The sequence below is a fragment of the Fukomys damarensis genome, unplaced genomic scaffold, assembly GCF_012274545.1.
Source record: "Fukomys damarensis isolate Sample0158 unplaced genomic scaffold, DMR_v1.0_HiC HiC_scaffold_9, whole genome shotgun sequence".
In the NCBI taxonomy this organism is placed as follows: Eukaryota; Metazoa; Chordata; class Mammalia; order Rodentia; family Bathyergidae; genus Fukomys; species Fukomys damarensis.
In genome coordinates, this window is record NW_022900921.1 from 13,179,800 (window position 1) to 13,197,283 (window position 17,484).

General features: G+C 50.7%; 1 protein-coding gene across 1 annotated transcript in view; it reads right to left on the reverse strand.

Moving 5' to 3' along the window:
- Window positions 1–1,265: 1,265 nt before the first annotated feature.
- Window positions 1,266–17,484, reverse strand: part of Ccnjl (cyclin J like) — a 42,144-nt gene continuing 25,925 nt past the window's right edge. Inside the window, exons 3-5 of the mRNA XM_010622259.3 lie at window positions 5,525–5,827; window positions 3,532–3,691; window positions 1,266–2,013 (exon numbers count right to left, since the gene is read on the reverse strand). Coding sequence (XP_010620561.1) covers window positions 1,593–2,013; window positions 3,532–3,691; window positions 5,525–5,827 — 884 coding nt within the window. The 3' untranslated portion in view covers window positions 1,266–1,592. The remainder of the gene's footprint in view (window positions 2,014–3,531; window positions 3,692–5,524; window positions 5,828–17,484) is intronic.

Consider the following 17,484-nt stretch of genomic DNA (forward strand, 5'->3'; position numbering starts at 1 on the left):
AGAAGGGGAGGGGAGGGGTGGCCCAGGAAGAGAACACAGCGAGTAAGAGCAGGTGACATGTTTATTGCAGGATGCCTACTTCTGGGAGCTGGTCTGGCTGAGGGAGCCCCTTACAAGCCTGCAGGCCCAGAAGACAGATACAATAACTCAGAATCCAAACCAGCCACACATAAATAGAAAGAGGTCGGCAAAGGGAAAAGAAAAACAACAAACGAACTGTGCACTTTCCTATGCTAGAGTGACAAAGCTGCGTGCCTTCCCCAGGCCCAATCTCTTCTTACTGCCTGCTCGCTGAGATTCTAGTCTCTGAAAAGCTTCACCATCTTCGGGTCCTTCCTGGCCACTGTCTCCTAGACTGGCAAACGGGTCAAGAAAACCAAGATGGCTTCTTCTAAAAACAAAAACAAAAACAAACAAACGAGCACAAATTGCTTCTGCTCTAATGGGTGAAAATGTGTCCCCTGACAACAAACCAAAAGAACACGCTGAGCCTGAGCGCGTTCAGAACAAAAACATATTGCACATGGTTACAAGAGTCTTCCTGAGATCCCTTCTGCAGCAGCTCCCCGAACCCTGGCTTTCCATCCACCACCCCCTTACCTACCAGTGGTGGCAGTGGCAGTGTCACACGCCACGACACCCCCTCTCCAGATCCAGATGGCGGTAGGCAGACCTCCCACACTGGCCGCTGAAAAGCCGCGGCTCCACGCACCTGGTGGAGGGAGGTGGGATTGTCTCACCCTTTGTTAAGCCTTGTCTGTAAATCCCTTTCCCTCCCGCACGATTAGCGAACTTCTACAGATGAAGACAGCATCCAAGTGGGAGAATCTTCTGGAACGGACAGCTCCTCAGCCATTCACTACTGAAAATGAAGCTGTTATTACCCGGGGGTCCCTCACAAGCTGAGATAAAAGAGCCTTCGCCTGAGATGGGCAGTGTGGCAATTACAGTTTTTTTTTTAACTTAAGGAATTTTCAAGTATCACAAAATCCCTGATGCAACATGTAAACAAGACATCTTGCAGGACAGAAAGCTAGATCACTCGGAGAAGCAGCAGCATGTGAAATATCTAAAAGGCTGACAAAGGTTTCAGGGTCAACAACAAAGGCAAGAGCCCCCTGCTGGGCCCTGCAGGTGCAAGCATGCCCAGGGTCCTTCCATTCTGAAGCCGGGGAGAGACAGCGCCAGAGAGGGCACTGTGCGGGGGTCCTGGGCTCACATCAGGATGCGCCTCCGTTTTCAGCACTGGAACCGCCATCGGCAAAGAGCAGAGAAATCTCTGGGTGAGTGGTCTGTGTACAGTTTCTTGTCCTCTGCCCTCTCACCAAATCTTTCTTGATTCACAGGGCACCGTGCCACCTCTGTACCCCAGGCCTGTTTGAAGGTTTTTCCGAGAGATGCTCTCCACTGAGGTCTGTCCCTGAAGGCTTTGCTCTGGCTGGTTTTATTATAAAACAGCCTGACCCCTCCTCATCCAAGGGCACCAGGCTCCTAAGGAATGGTCTCTGGCTGCCTCCCCTGTGTCGTGTCCTCTTCGGTGCTCTCTTCCTCCACCTGGGTCTTCGAGGCTTCCCCACACGGCCCCAGGTGGCCTATCTATCAAAACAGCCTGCGGGGAACAGGTGGCCCCCGCTGAAGTAGCTGCTTCTGTAGGTGGCAGCAAGGCAGTGCCTGGGCTCGGCTGCGATGGCCATGTGCATGCTGAGGGACGCAGGGAGGGGCACGGGACACACGTCCACGGGCTGGAGGGTTGGGTACGGGCTGTGGAGGGGCAGGCCTGTGCCCGCTGAGAGTAGGCTCCCAGAATGGTGGGCCTGCAGTGAGTCCCGGTAGGCCAAGCACAGGTCCTGCACAGGAGCCTGGAGCTGGGCCAGGGTGGCCGTCGGCTGGCCGAGCGCAGTGTAGGCTGGCAGGTGGAGCAGCACTTGGGAGGGGGTCGGCGGCGTGCCTGGCACCATTGCCAAGGCCTGGCTCTTGACCGCAATGGCATCCTTGAGGACACTGTCATATGCTCTGAAAGGGAAAGACTCTGTGAGAGTTGCAGGTGACAGGTTGCCAGACACCTGTGTGCACCTCTACCTTCCTTGGTGGACCTGGAGAGACCCATGTGTCCTGTGGCCAGGCCTTGCTTGTCTGTGCAAGTGTCTAAGGCCTCTGCTCCTTACCTGTTAGACCCGGGGCTCAGCTCCCAGCCTGGAACTGCTGCCTATAGAGGCCCCTCAAGTCCAGACTAAGCTGTCCCTGTGGCCCTGTCTTGGCAGATGACACCCGAGGCTAGCTTGAGTCTGTCTGCTTTTGCTCACTACTGTAAAAGCAGCTGGCCCAGCAGAGAACTCCCTGGGCCTGAAGGAGCACAAAGCAGTCACAGCTGGGTCACGCCCCAGCTAGCCAGACACCAGGCGAGCTGCTGCTGGGGTCTGAGCATCTCCTCAGGTAAAAAGGAATACAATATCCTTTTCCCCATGTTAAATAAAGCACATGGGTGTGGTGATGCACACCTGTAATCCCAGCCCTCAGGAGGCCGAGACAAGAGGATCCGAGAGTTTGGGTCCAGCCTGTGGTACACAGTGAATTTAAGGCCAGCCTGAACTACAAGGAGAGATCCAGTCTCTCAGTAAATAAGTACATAAGTAAGTGCTGGAGATGGAGGGGAGCATCCCAGAGCATCAGCTGTCGGGGCAGAGTGAGGCTGGGTGGGAGGCTAAATACCGGGACCCTTTAGCGCCCAACAAGCAGTGTCTTCTGCCCTTTAGGGCCTTCTGCAGTAGCATGTATTTTAAGACGAGCGTCTGGGGGCAGGACTGACATTTCAAAGGGTGAGTCCTTGGCAGCTGCCAGCACAGCTTCCCAGAAGGGGAAGCTAAGAGACAGCTCTCTGAAGCCCAAGGGCTTCTGCTTTTACCATCCGGGCCCACCGGTCAGTCAGGTGGCATCCAGGATGGGCTGCTGCTCACTGAGAAGTCGAGGGAGTGGCCTGGCCAAGCCTGCAGGACCTGTCCCATCCTGTCTGCCCTCCTCCCTAAGGCTGCTTATAAACTTTTCCAGCCTCCCAGATCTGTTTCAGTGTTTGATCAAAGATGTCTTTAAGCATCTTCTCTGATACCAGAAGAGGTTCCTTCCCAAGACTCAGGGAACCCTGGCAGCAGGCCTCTCAGGTGAAGCCAGTCCAGTTTTAGCTGTCTTGGAGGTCAGCTGTGCAGCTGTGTCCGAGAAAGCAGCTTCTGAGACCCTCTCGGTGTGAATATCCACAAGATCACCTCAGGACTTAGATCAAAGGGCTCTGACGTTTGAAAGAAGGGCACATAACTCTCCTCTCCCTCATCCCCAGCCTTACAAATACAGAGCCAAAGTTATGGCACATAGCAAGGGCCAATTCCCCAAGACCCACAGGTACACTTTACACAAGACATTTAGCTGGGGGAGCCACCGCCTGCTTCAAACATCGGAAATGCCCCCGTGAGCTGATGAGGCCCCTCAAGGGCAAGTGAAACCTCAATATCTCAAGAGGTGCAGGTCAGGAGAGGAACTTACACCAGCAGGATCTCGATGCAGGCACTGAGATGTTCCAGGGAATAGTTTGAGATCCTCTGCAGCTCTGTGGTCCAGCAGGGAGACAGCTGCAGGCAGATCCTGGAGGCCCCTACACAGGCGGCAGCGGTCACGGAGGGCCGGAATTTGTAGAATATGTGATCTGAAAGAGAATCCCGGAAGGAGTCGGCATCTTACAGCTTCCCTGTAGAGTTTCACGTCCACCCTAAGAAGTGGAGAACAAGGCAGAAGGTTCTGGTGGTGGGGTGGGGTGTCCCTGCTGCCCTTAATTAAGAATGGATGAAAAGTGAGAAAATGTGAAGTTTTCTTACTTCATCTTTAGCAGCGGTTCCCTAATTTCTGCTATGGTATCAAGCAGGGTGATATTTCAAAATAATTGTTCACTGCAAAAAGCTGGCTGAGGGGCTACACACAGAACCCCGGAACATCAGCCCCTTTCTGGTTGTTACAGGTGAATGACACCACTGTAAAGGACTTCTAAAGGGTAAAATAGCAAGCACACCTTCCCTACAGCACACTCAGTAAAAATCTGTGGAAAGAGTGGCTGTTCAATATTCGCCAGGCATGGTGGCGCACACCTGTAATCCCAGCCCTTGGGAGGCTGAGGCAGGAGGATCACTGTGAGTTCGAGACCAGCCTGCTACATAGTGAGTTCCAGGTCAGTGTCAACTACATAGTGAGACCCTGTCTCAAAACAAAAACAAAAACAAACAAACAAAAAAGAGTTCGATATTCACAACACAAATGGGCACTTTACCTAGGTTGAGAAATCGTACATCGTACTAAATAGATGGAACACAGTAAAGGGATATTATTTTTGTGCAGAGCCAAACAGCTGAGATCGCTAGAGTTGTCAGGAGTGATACTTGGTTTTAAGTGCGATGCTATGTTGCCATAAGTTGCTCGAGACTTAGTAACTTCAGCTTTTGCCTTTTAAAGGACCGACTGGTGAGATGGCATTATGGGTACAGGGCAGTCACGGAGCCAGATTCCCAGGTTCAAATTCTAGCAACGATGTGCGGTAAGTTATTTCTCCTCTTTTGTAACGTGATAACGACTGAAATGCTGCTTGTGTGAGGTCACTGTGAAGTTTAAAGGAGTAGGAAAAGCTCTAGAGTAAGATGCTGAGCACACTGTAAGAGCTCAATTAATCATAATCACTGGTATTGCCACTCGAGGTCATTTTGGTTTTGTTTTTGTTTTTGAAGTACCAGGGATCGAACTCAGGACTCTGTGCTTACAAGGGTAGCACACTGTAAGAGCTCAATTAATCATAATCACTGGTATTGCCACTCGAGGTCATTTTGGTTTGTGGAGCATCACTGACTGCCTATAAGCAGTATTTCTCACTGGCATTTTGTTTTGTTTTTGTTTTTGAAGTACCAGGGATCGAACTCAGGACTCTGTGCTTACAAGGCAGGTGGTGGATCCAATGAGCTAAATCCCCAGCCCCTGACTGACATTTTGTCTAACACCTAGGATCTTGCTATGTAGTCTAGGCTGGACTTGAGCTCACTACATAATTCAGATTGTCTGTGAACTCATGATCCCCCGGCTCAGCCTCCTGAGCTCCTAGATTTAAGATACTGGGAAGAGTAGGTTTCGAAAGAGAGCCCCAGAACAGGGCCACTTTCATTGCTGAGGCGCATGTGAACAAAGCTGCCTCCCCTGTGCTGTCTGTGGGAGGACTGCCTGGTTCTGAAACCATCTGCAGGGTCCCAGGGCGTCACGGTGAGTCGCCAGGTGCCTCTTGCGGTGTTGGCTGCCTGTGTAAAGCCGCTGTTCCTTTCCGGCATCACTAGTAACACACGGGGTCACACCTGGCCCCTGCTCTGCTCACCCCCTGGAAAGCGACAGGGTGCTCTGGCCGTCCCTCTATAGAAGCCTCTCTCTGGACGGACTTGCCCCTTGGGGACACCCAACCCCAGCCCCTATGGCCCTGCCCTGGGGCCCCCGTCATGTCCAAGGCCCTTACCTTGCAGGGTGACCTCGAGGAAGTAGTGGGCATACTCCTTGAGGCACTCTTTGGTCTTGCGGGGGCAGGTAGTGGGCCAGGTGTGGCAGTGGTGGTCTTTCTGGCTGACGGAGGCCAAGAGGTAGTAGTCCAGGAAGTGTGCAGGCGTGGGCAAGCAGAGGTTCCAGCCGAAGGCCTCCAGGAGCAGCAGCTCCGTGCTCAGCAGCTCCCTCTTGCTGAGTGAGAAGTTCTGGCTGCTCAGGATCCTTGCGCTGTTTATCTGCTCCAACTTGGGCACGTGGTCTTCTCTATCCTCAAACTTACCTATGGGGTAGGGAGAGCACAAGTTCCTGGAGATCTTACATCCAGGATGCTAAAGGCATCTTCTAGCACCTGTGTGCATAGAGGACAGGAACAAGCAGAAAGGCTGGATGGCCAGGGTCTCAGAACACATGCAGTATCTGTCGAGCCTGGGCCTGTCTCCCCAAACCATCACTTGTAGCTGTGTGATTATGTCCAGGTGTCTCAACCTCTCTGTGGCTCAGGCTCCTCATCTGTAAAATGGAACCTATGCTTCCGGGCTTTGTGACATTCAGTGAGAGAACGCACATCATATGATTATCCGAAACACAGAGCAGTCAGCGGTGCAGTCAGGGCTGGATGGGTACAAGATGCTCTCCACAGCTCCTGCCGGGCTCTCTCAGCCCACCTCCAGGTGAGCCAGAATGACCTTGAATATCTGACCTTGATCCTCCACACGAGGAAAAGTCCTTCCATGGCTCCCCATAGTCTTTAGCATGGATCTCGAACTCTTTAAGTGGGGTCTTGTTTTGGGTTGCCTTGGAAACAGTCTGCTTGGAAGGTGAGCCAGGAAAGACAGGCAGGCCGGGGCAGGAAACCGGAAGGGGAAGAGAGCCTCACAGTGCACACTCACAAGCACCCCTTCAGACAGCTGGGGCTGGGCCTTACTGAGGGACTTTAGGAAATGGCCAGTCGTGTCCCACCTAAGGGTCAGGGACAGAGGTGCTGGCTGTGGACAGCTCACAGGGGACGAGGGCTTCTCTGGCACGAGGGTCAAGGCCCCTGGCAGCTGGGGTGGTGCGGCCTCTCTGGGCCCAGGGCACCACACTCTAGACGCCACCCCACATCTGCACAGGCCCTGCTGCTAGCCCTTCTTTGAAAATACCAAGCTCTCCTTGCCTTGTCTACGCAGCCCCCTGTCCAACCTCAACATGTCCTTCCCCTTCTAAGTCACTGCCTCTCGGAAGCCTCTCCACCCCCCACATCTAGCGCTGAGCCCCTCCAGGACCTGGTCTCAGTCTGGTCACGTGCAGCCACCACGCCCAGCTTCACAGGGTGCAGAGCAGCTGTGGGGAGATCGTCAGAAAGACTGCAGGGTGCCCTGCCGGGCCCTCAAGTGGAACAGCAAACAAAGCTCTCACACACCTGCTCAAACTGCGAGGCCTCTGCCCCAGTTTCTCGTCAGTCCCCGTGGTTCCGGGACAGATAAGGGAGCACTACCTACCGCCTGCTCCACGGCAGATGCAAAACCCTCTGCAACACAAAGCATGGTCTGCGCAGCTCTGGGCTGAGGGGAGGAACCGAGCAACGGAAATGATGACACTGTTGACCACCTCTGGCAGCTGGCCCAGCACTGCCTGCCAAGCGCACAACAGGCGAGTGGGGGAGGAAGCACAAGGTCAGAGCTGCCCAAGGAGAAGCATCCTCTGCATGGCGGGTACACAGGCCCTTCTGGCTCCTGCAGCCTGGCCCCCTCGACCCTAGGCACAGGACACAGGCACATGGGACTCAGATCCTTGTCCTGGCTGGGAGTGCTCCTCCCTCCTGTCATCTTATGTCTTCCAGAGCTCAGTTCAGAGGCCACTGGCTGTCATCTCAGTGCATCTCATATTCAGGTGATGTGCCATCAAAATTCATAGACAGCCGGGCATGGTGGTTCACGCCTGTAATCTCAGCACTTGGGTGGCAGAGGCAGGAGGATTGCTGCGAGTTGAAGGCCAGCCTGAGCTACAAAGTGAGACCCTGTCTCAAAAAAAAAAAAACACACATGTCCTGGCTGGGAGTGCTCCTCCCTCCTGTCATCTTATGTCTTCCAGAGCTCAGTTCAGAGGCCACTGGCTGTCATCTCAGTGCATCTCATATTCAGGTGATGTGCCATCAAAATTCATAGACAGCCGGGCATGGTGGTTCACGCCTGTAATCTCAGCACTTGGGTGGCAGAGGCAGGAGGATTGCTGCGAGTTGAAGGCCAGCCTGAGCTACAAAGTGAGACCCTGTCCAAAAAAAAAAAAAAAAAAAGATCATAGACACCAAGCCCTCCAGATCCTATCCACATGGGTCTTAATGGGGTGTAGGCCATCTGCTGCTCTGCAGTTCCCAGCACATTTCCTGGCACATAGTAGGTGCCAATAAATCAGTCACTGCATGATCAATCCTCCCTGGATGGAGGAGTTTCTAGCCACTTGCCTTTTTCGACGATCTTTTATTCCCTATATTACCCTCCTGTAATCGCGCACTTTTTCACAACATTGCCCAAGTTCTCCTGGCTGTATGCACTAAAAAAATACAAGCTCCCCACCCTGCTTCTTTGGTGCTTGAGCTCAAACCCAGGGTTTCAGGTGCAATAGGCAAGTACTCTACTACTGAGCTACACCTGCAGCCCCAGGACCTTGCTTTTCTTCCTGGTGGAGAAAGGAGTGGCCAAGCCTTGCGCCCAGCATTCCCACCCGCCAGCAGACGCTCAGTAGGATTACTTGCCTCCCCTCTACTCCCCTCCCTGCTTTCCAGACCTCCCAGAGGTCTGTCTCCAGGCCAAGGGCAGGGCTGAAGTTTACTGAGGAGTCTCACTCCTACACTGGAAAGCCTCAGAACCCACCACCCTGCAGACCCGCTTCGGCCAGGCAGGAGGCCCTTCCAGGGACACCCAGGCTGGAGAGTTCAGCTCCTATACCCAGAAGCCACTCTGGAGCCCTGGCTCTCACTTGTTGGCCAAGCTGACTGCAGCACAACACATTTCACAGCCAGAAAAGACTTTATGGGTTTCCTAGCGTTGTACGGGCTCCGCAGACATTTCCTCCCCTCCTCCCAGGAGTGGGGCTGGCCCTTTGTCCCTTCGCTGCCACCACTGAGTGAGGTTACTCAGCTGCTTCCTCCTTATCAACGAACTGCGCAGGCAGCAGATTCCTGGAAGTCTTTGGGCTGGTCCCCCGGGAGACCCTGGGACAGCGTCCCAGCCACACAGCAGCCACGAGGCTCCTGTCCACTCCCTCAGTGCACTTTTTACTTTGAAAATCTTCACAGAAAAGATGAAAAGGATGGGCATATGCGACCCCCCATTCCCCAACGGTGGAACCACTGAGCTAAATCCCTAGCCCTTCAGCGTTTATTCTTGAGGATACTTTCCTACCATCATCACAGTACTGGAAGTTCCATCAAACTCTAAGGTAATAACAGTCTGATATTCATTAACTTTCTCCAGGGATCCAGGATCCGAACCAAGTTCTCACATGGAATCTGCTGTCTTGTTTTGTTTTGTGGTGCTGGGGATCCAGCCTAGGTCCTCACACATGCTAGACAAGCACTCTACCCTCGAGCTGCATGCCAAGCCTGTTAGATCTCTGTAGCCCCATATTTGGCTTTATTCTTTGTGACACTGGCCCTCTGGAAGAACCTGGGGCAGTTGTCTTTCCCCATTCCAGATTGGCTGGATTTTTACCTTGAGCTTGGACATGTCTCAGTCTAGGCAAGAAAACAGCACAGAAGTGACGTTTGGTGGTTCCTACAGGATCACGCCAGGAGTCGCCCACACATCATTGTGCCCCAGCAAGGGGGAAGCCGTGTGACTGTGGGGGTACAGTGGCGACATTCAAGCTATCCATTTCACAGGTAGCAACTTCCCTGTGAGATTAATAACTAGACGGTCCCTTCCCGAATTATTATAACGGGATAAAAATGATATTTTATAAATCCTATCACTGCCTACATGTTTTCTTTTTCTGTTCACATGGTCCCACATCTGAATAGTAGAAATCTCAGCACACTGCTAGATTCAAAATGACCCCAGATCAAAAGGAATAAATATGAGAAAAGGATAAAATGGAAACAAAGTCTTTGTAAATAGAGAGGGGTGGAGAGGTTGAAGGGAGGGCAGGGGAATGGGGAAAAAATAAGAACCAAGATCCGTCATGTAAAGGTGCAAATTCCCAATGATGAATGTCATTGTACTGTATACCTAAAATGTACCAATAAACAACAAAAATGAAATAAGGAATAAAAAACAAAAACCAAAACAAACCCAGATCTATGGAGGCACTCGCGGTGGCTCTCAGGCCGCGCAGGAGCATGGCGTGAAGCGTGCAGCAGCTGTCTCGTGTGTCCTGTGCACTTCGCTGACTGACCACTGACCCTTCCAGTCCCGAGGCCGGTGCACAGAGAGCAGCCAGAGCCCTGACCGCCTTGAGTCCAGCCAAGTGGCCTTAGCTCTTGACCACAGACAGGCCGTGGCGGCAGAGACACTTGCAGAACTTGCAGACTGCCTTTGCTTCTTTTTACAGAATTTAAAAAAGAAAAACCAGCTCTGGTGAAAACCATATACCATCGCATTTGCCATCTTTTAAACAATGATGTACAACCATTACCACCACCTGTCTCCAGAGTTCTATGGAGAACATGGGAGCACAGCCTCAGGCAGGGGGTTAATACTCCTCGAAGGGCTTTCTTCTTCCTCCCTCTCTGTCCCTTTAACATGCTGGGTTTAAACCTAGAACCTCAGACACACCAGGGTGTTGGGCAAACTCTACCACTGAGCTACATCCCCAGCCCCTTTTATTTATTTATCTTTTTCTTTTTGAGGAAGGGTCTCCCTTTGTAGTTCAGGCTGGCCCTGAACTCACTGTGTAACCCAGGCTGGTCTTGAACTCGATTCTCCTGCTTCCCTCAGCCTCCCGAGTGCTGGAATTACAGGCTTGCACCACCACACCCAGCCCCTCTTTTTTTTTTTGCTACCAGGGATCAAACTCAGGAACTTGTGCTTGTGAAGCTGGCGGAGGAATCACTGAACTAAATCTAAATCCCCAGCACCTCCGGCCCCTCTTTTTTTAAATCAATGCTTTTCTCCAAAAATAATGTCTTCAGCATCCCCTGATGTCAACTAGGAGTGCGTTACAGTTTGGGTCTGGATGTCCCCCCAAAGCCTCATGTGGTCATAGGGCTTTTTCGGAGGTGGCTGAATCCAGAGCGTGTGATACTGTAAGGGTGTACTATTACTAAACCAGTCCACTGACTGGACTAGCACAGCCCTAATTCCCATAGTCTAGATAAGATAAAAGGGGCAGAAAGATGCTGTTCAGTTTCCCTGGTGGCTTTTCCTACTGTGTGGGAGCCATGAACTGTTTCTCCTCTGTGCCTCCCCTCTGCCGTGTACCACCCTGCCTCGGAGCCAGCCAGTTATGGACTGGAAACCGAGCTAAAATAAACCCTTTCCCCTTTAACTTTGGGTGCCAGGTAGTTTATCTCAGCAAGGAGAGCAAAGTAACCAAGACACAGTTTAATTCCAGATCCTTTCTACTGAAGATCTACAGCATAAGATCAACAGGACTGAGTTTTTTATTCAGTGAAAGGATCTAAATCGAAGGAATGGCTTTGTAACAGGACATTTTCTATAATAAAGGCTCCCTCGCCACACCTCCATACTGAGTTTGTAAGAGGCAAGAAGGATGCTTCCTGCTTTCCTCCAAAGGAGGTACTGCTTTGCATCCAGCAGACAAGTGTCCTTCCAGGAACCAGGGCAGACATTCTAAACAATTTGGGAGCAGCCAAGTCAGACCACAGCCAAGTCAGACAGCATCCTCCGAAGAGGCTGTTTCCATTCCACGAAGGTTCAGCCACTTAATGGCCACGTGGTCGGGGGCCAGTGTCAACCTCTCGGACCTGTGACATGGAGGCCCCAGAAGCAGACAGCATCATGGTGAGGATGACATGATGGCTTGGTGTGATCAGAATGGTGCCCTCTCTACATCTGTGCTTGATGTGAGGGCGACCGTGTAATGAAGTCACAGATACAGTGACAGGTTTCTGGATGGAATTTGATGGTGAGGACAGAAGAGCCAGGGACAAAGCAAGAAAATCCTCTTTCTAAGAGTGCTTTGGTGGTTTTCAGAGATGGCAGGAGGCTATGAGGACCACAGGGCAGGGTTCCTAAGGACCAGCTGTAGCTGTCAGGAGCTCTGGCCACTCTGGGAGCTCCAAGGTGAGGAAAGGTCCCAGGGAGGCAGATCTACAGTTCCAGACGTTCTGGCATCAGAAGCCCACCTGGTGTGAAGGTGGACTTGGAACCTGCCTTAGGAGATGAAGGAAAAGCTCCCTTCCCTTCTCCTTCCTGTCTTGTTTGTAGCTAAATTTCCAGTCTTTGGCCTACAGCAGGGCTGGAAAGATCATGCATGGACGGATGGATGGATAGATGGAAGGATAAAAGCAAGTACATTTTGAAAGGCAGAATCAATTGCTGAGTCCCATATTGGAAACACTGTTTGAGGTGAGGTTGTGGGCAGCTGTTTTCTTCAGGAGGAAGCTGTGGAAATGCTCCAGGGCCAGAGGTGGCACTTAGCTAGCTGGTCACACTTGGGCTTTCTCAATGTGTGGACTCCCGAGTGAGGATGAAAGAACTGGTGTGATGATTTCGCTCAGCAGCTTCAGCCAAGCCCTGCCTCTGTTACACTCCGCTCTGTGAGAGACCTGAATTATTTCGCTGACTGTCTGGAATCGGGGCTGTGGGATAGGAGCCGTGCGTCACATACACGGCTGGCACGGGGGCCAGGGTGGGGGCAAGTGCTTCCTGTGGCAGGGGAATGGGGGAGGCTTCTCCTGTCATGCGTGAGTCTCAGTCACGCTGTGCAGAATGCTCACAGCTGTCCACCAGAGTGGCTCTGAACCAGGGCTGCAGCTGCAGGAAGAGCAGAGCGAAGGTGTGGACACCAGGGACCCTGGATCCTCTGCTCTGGCCTCTGCTGGGAGAAGAGAGGAAGAAGAGGCCAGGAAGGAAGGAGACCTTGTCCTGAGGGGACGCGGCTACAAGACAAAGGCTACTGGTGCACAGAGACCAAAGCCACCGAAGCACTCTCAAGCTGACTCTGTCCCGGGCTTATCTACACCCATCCTGGCTGAGTACTTTAGGTAAGTTTTAGGGACTCCTTTGAGAACTAAATGAATAAGTATGTGTTAAAAAAAAAAAAGATGAAAATGCTGACTGGCATATGAACACCTATAAACATTAGCTGTTCCGTTTTATCACAGAGGCTAAGATTTACCTCCAGATTCTGATTATACAGGGAAAATACAGTAAAGTTACAAGTGATTTTTATTCTGTTCTTTATATTTTTTCTATCTTTTAATTTCCTACAATGAACAACTATCACTTTCCCACTGAGGAAATGAAAACTATTTAGCAGGCAAAATACTAGATGGGAACCCAAAGCCAGAACTGGCAGAGAAGGTCCCAGAATGAGGATCTGCTCCGGGCCAAGAATATCTCTGCATGAATCTACTTTTACAAGAGCCCACAAGTCAGAAGGTGTCAGAGTTTCCTACAAGAGGCCCAGAAACCCCACTGTGTTGGTGACAAAGACGACTTTTCCTGTCTAGACACTGAAATATTTGTCATTAAAATTAAGAAGTAGGAGATCGGACAGCCAGCACACACATACTCTTTGAAGACAATGTTGAAAATCTAGGTGAACTGACCAAATACAAAAATAATCTGTAATCTCACCCACCAGGTATGCAACAGCTGGCACATGTCTTTTGAATCTGAAAGTGGTTTTAAACAACCAACCATAAGGTGACAGGCGTAGGTGAAGGGCACGTCCCTGGCACCAGGGGTCACTCCCCAGTGGTAGGGAGATCTCCACCCTGTGAACCTGAGCATCCCAGGAAAGGCAAGCAAGAGCTCCAAGCCAGGAGCCCTCTGGGTGGTTTGCTAGGGGTCCCAGTCTACTGAACAGGACTCCAGGACTCTTCCTTCAGGAATTTAGCATTGACGGGAGAAGGGTCCAGAGGTACAGCTCAGGGGCAGTGTGTACTGAGCATGGGCAAAGGCCCAGGTTGTATAATAAAAGCTTCAAAATAAGAGAATGGGCATCATACAATCCTGGCCCTAGCAAGGTGTATAACGTGCTACAGAACATAAAGTCACTGTAGGTGGCTTCTAGGTTAACAGAAATAAAAATGTAAATATAAAGAATATTAAAACAATTAGCTGACTCCCAGCAGCCAGGCCTAAGACAGCATGAAGAGTAGAGGGGGTGCTGATGTCAGTGTCTCTGTGCTGCTGCTCTGTGAGCAGATTGTCCTCTAAACAGCAAGAACGCTCAGATGTTTTCAAAATGGGTGACTGGCTTATTCGTGGCACTTACCCAGGTATCAGCAGGTAAAGCAGGTTTAAGACTGTGTTCTGTAGATGTTTCCAGGTCATCTGCAACTGCTCTCCTCTCTGCCCAACACCTAACAGGCCTAGCGCATAGTACATACACACATGTGTATCACACATGATATATATGCCTAATGCATACACACACAAAGACCATGTGTGTAGTAGATTGACTAATGATGAACTTGTAACACCCAGCTGAACGGAATCAGCATGGCCTGGCCTGGAGGAGCCTGCTGAAGATGGTTAGCAATAGTCATAAAAAGAGAACTGGAGGGGAAGATCTTGGCCTGTTGATTTTCTAGGAGAAGCTTGCTGCAGATGGTTTTCCTGAGGCAAACTTGGCTGTTCTCCTTGGAGGAAGAGCTCGGGACCTTTCTGTCACTGGGAATGGCTGCTGCTTTCATCAGGGGACTTCTGATCTTCACTGTGAACCTCACTTCCCAGCTGCATTGTGGATCTCTCAGCCTGGTGGCACAAACTCTTCATCTCACCAGTATGGATTTTCTGGCTTCCACCACTGGCCTTTGGGCCTTCCAGGTGCAGATCCGCAATACGGACAAGCATGAGACATTGCCATGGGCTCTGGACCTCTGGCTGGACTCAAGGAGGACACTGCCTTGGACTCTAAGCCTTCAGCTGGACTTGTGTGGGAAACTGCTGGGATCCAGGCCCTCAGTTGAATGTTTTGGGCTTCTACTGTGCGGTCAATCTCTCTTGCACTCCTTGCATTTGACTCTTTGGGTAATTATCATAAAATATAATGTATTCCCTCACCCGATCCTGCTGACTACAACAACGTGTGAGGTGAATCTCCGCGGACAGGAGTTGTGGACATTCCTTCAATTCACCATGTCCCCCTGGGCAGACAGGTCTCCATTACAGCAGAGTTCAAATATATACATTTATATCCATGATTTACCTGTGTGGAGTCAGGGACACTGCATGTTCATTTAAATCCTCCACTCCTCCCCACAAAAAACCTCACACTCACAGCGCAGAACCCCACGTCCTGGACAAACAGGTCTGGGCGCTAGACTTGCTAAGGCAAATTGTACAATTTAAGAGTTTCCGGCAGAGTCTGACAGGCAATTCACACACAATCCCTCCCCCGAAATAGCTCTAAGCCTGCCAGTCTGCAGAGATGAGAACAGGAAATGGAAAATCACCATGTCCTCTCACTCCCTGTGCTACAACACTCGTCCCTGAGCCTGGAGTGATGCAGGGTGGTCCTCAATAGACGAATCACCCTTTCTAGTGTGGCCCAAGCTGTGTGGCCACCACCGAGATGCCACTGATTAGAAGACACAGCAACTTTTTTGGGGGATGGGGTTGTCACGTGAAGTGTACACATCAAATGTAAGATCCACCCTGATTCCTGAAATATTAAGTTCCTCCTGGCCATCTTGTACTCGGTTATCTCCTGCACGGGGGCTGTCATGTTCCCTTCCAGGTTTGTGTTTAATTCTGGCAGGAAATCTTCTGCTTTGTCCACGAAAAATCTGCCCTCTTTCCTCTGCTGCCCACCATTAGAACTCCAGAGACATCTCAAGCATTCCAGCTTTGGGGGAGTGGCTGTGCTTAAACACCACCCCAGCAGGAAGCAGTGCATTAGTTCAACCTTGTCTACAAAGATGGATTAAGACTGCTTTCAAGTTTCCAGAAATCTTCAGCAAAGTCGCCAGGGGGGATCAACCTATCCTGCCCCCTGCTTTGCTGTCAAGTAACTCTGCAGAAGCAGCAGTTGCCTAGAAATCAAAGCAGGGGTCAGGGTGCAGAGGGGCTGGAGGGAGGGCTGAGTGGGAGGCCCACGGAGAGCAAGGAGAGTGAAGGTGGCTTCCTGGGAGAGAGGCAGCCCTCCCTAGAATCTCTTGAGGCCCATGGGGGTACCTGGAAGGCAACAGCTTTTATTTGTATTTTCCCTCAGAGATGACGCTATTGATTTCTGGCTTAAGAAGCCCTCAAAGCAATTGGTCTGCAACCTATTCCGGGTCTATACATGTGGCGAGCACACCAGCCACAGGCAACAAACAGAGGGTAAGCTGAAGTGGACCTTGGTGAGGGCAAGGGCCAGAGAGAGAGGCATTACTTAGTTTGGCAGTTCACTGTGCGGGTGGAGAGGACTGGCTCCAAAGGCTTTCCCAAGTTCAGTTTAATTAAGAAAAAACCAATCTGGTCAGCTCTCACCTGAGTTAAAAACCTCTGCAAAGCAATTCAACATTACCACCCAAATCCTGAAGGCACATACTCCTTGAAGAAAACAAATCCACCTCTGGGAATGCAGCTTACAGGCAGATTTACATCCAGGTGCAAAGATACAGGGAGAAAAGTCAGCTGCAGTCGCGTTGTGCATAGCAAGGAGCACAGCAGATGGTGACACAGAGGGGAATCAAAAGAAGAGATGCTGTTTATGAAATGAAGGTTCTACACTCAATAAAAGGGAGTAAGGTTAAGTCCACACGAGCCGATGGGGAAGACGCTCCTCCGTGCAATGGGCAGAAAGCACCTTCTGTATGCAGGCACTTAGGTACATTTATTTGTACTGGTGATTTTGCTAGTCATGGTGGTCATAAAGTCACCTTGAATATGATTAGTAAATTAGTGAAGAACGAATGATTGCTTTTAGGGGAAGAAAAGGCGACAGAATCCTGTAAGCCTGATGGCAACATTCTCTCAATCCAGCAGTCATAATTTTGTTTTGGTTTTTCTGTTTAATGCACCATGTCATGGTTTTGTTAACACTGAACTCACAGTCGAAAGCACTACAAGCTCGGCCTAAGCAAAGCTTTTCTAAACCCAGACATATATTCCCTGTAAGAACATCTCGGGATTTAGCTCAGTGGTACCGTGTCTGCCTCATAAGTGCAAGGTCCTGAATTCTATCCCTGGTACCTGCTTGAGCTTAGTGCCAATGCTGGACAGCACTTCAATATATGCCTTAGGGAAAAAAGTACAAAAATGAGGAAAACACAACACTGCAAAGAACACACACACACACACACACACACACACACACACACACACTTGTTTACAGTACAGGACTAAAGCACAAAGGCAGAACACCTCGGCCTTGCTCCATCTGAGCTGAGCACACACACAGGGCCACACAAACTTGTCACCGTCCTGTACTTGTCTGAGAAGGACTAAAAAAATACCATCACTGATGGGATTTAAAAGAATTCTGCGAAGTGTTGGGGGTGTAGCTCAGTAGTAGAGCGCTCGCCTAGCATGTATAAAGCCCTGGGTTCTATTCCTAGTGCCATACCAGGGAAAATAATGAGCGAATAGGAAAATTGGTGAGTACGGAATCTGTGACTAGTAAGGATAAAAGAACTGTGTGTGTAAGTGCATAGGACGTTTCTAGAAGTATGCAGTAGAGCAGTTTTAGAAGACGCAGAAACTTTCCAGAAGTTATCTCTGCAGAAGTGGGCCGGGGGCCGGGGATTTAGCTAAGTGGTTCCAGCGCCTGCCTTACAAGCATAAGGTCCTGAGTTCGATCCCCAGTACCAAAAAAAAAAAAAAAAAAAAAAGGAAGGGG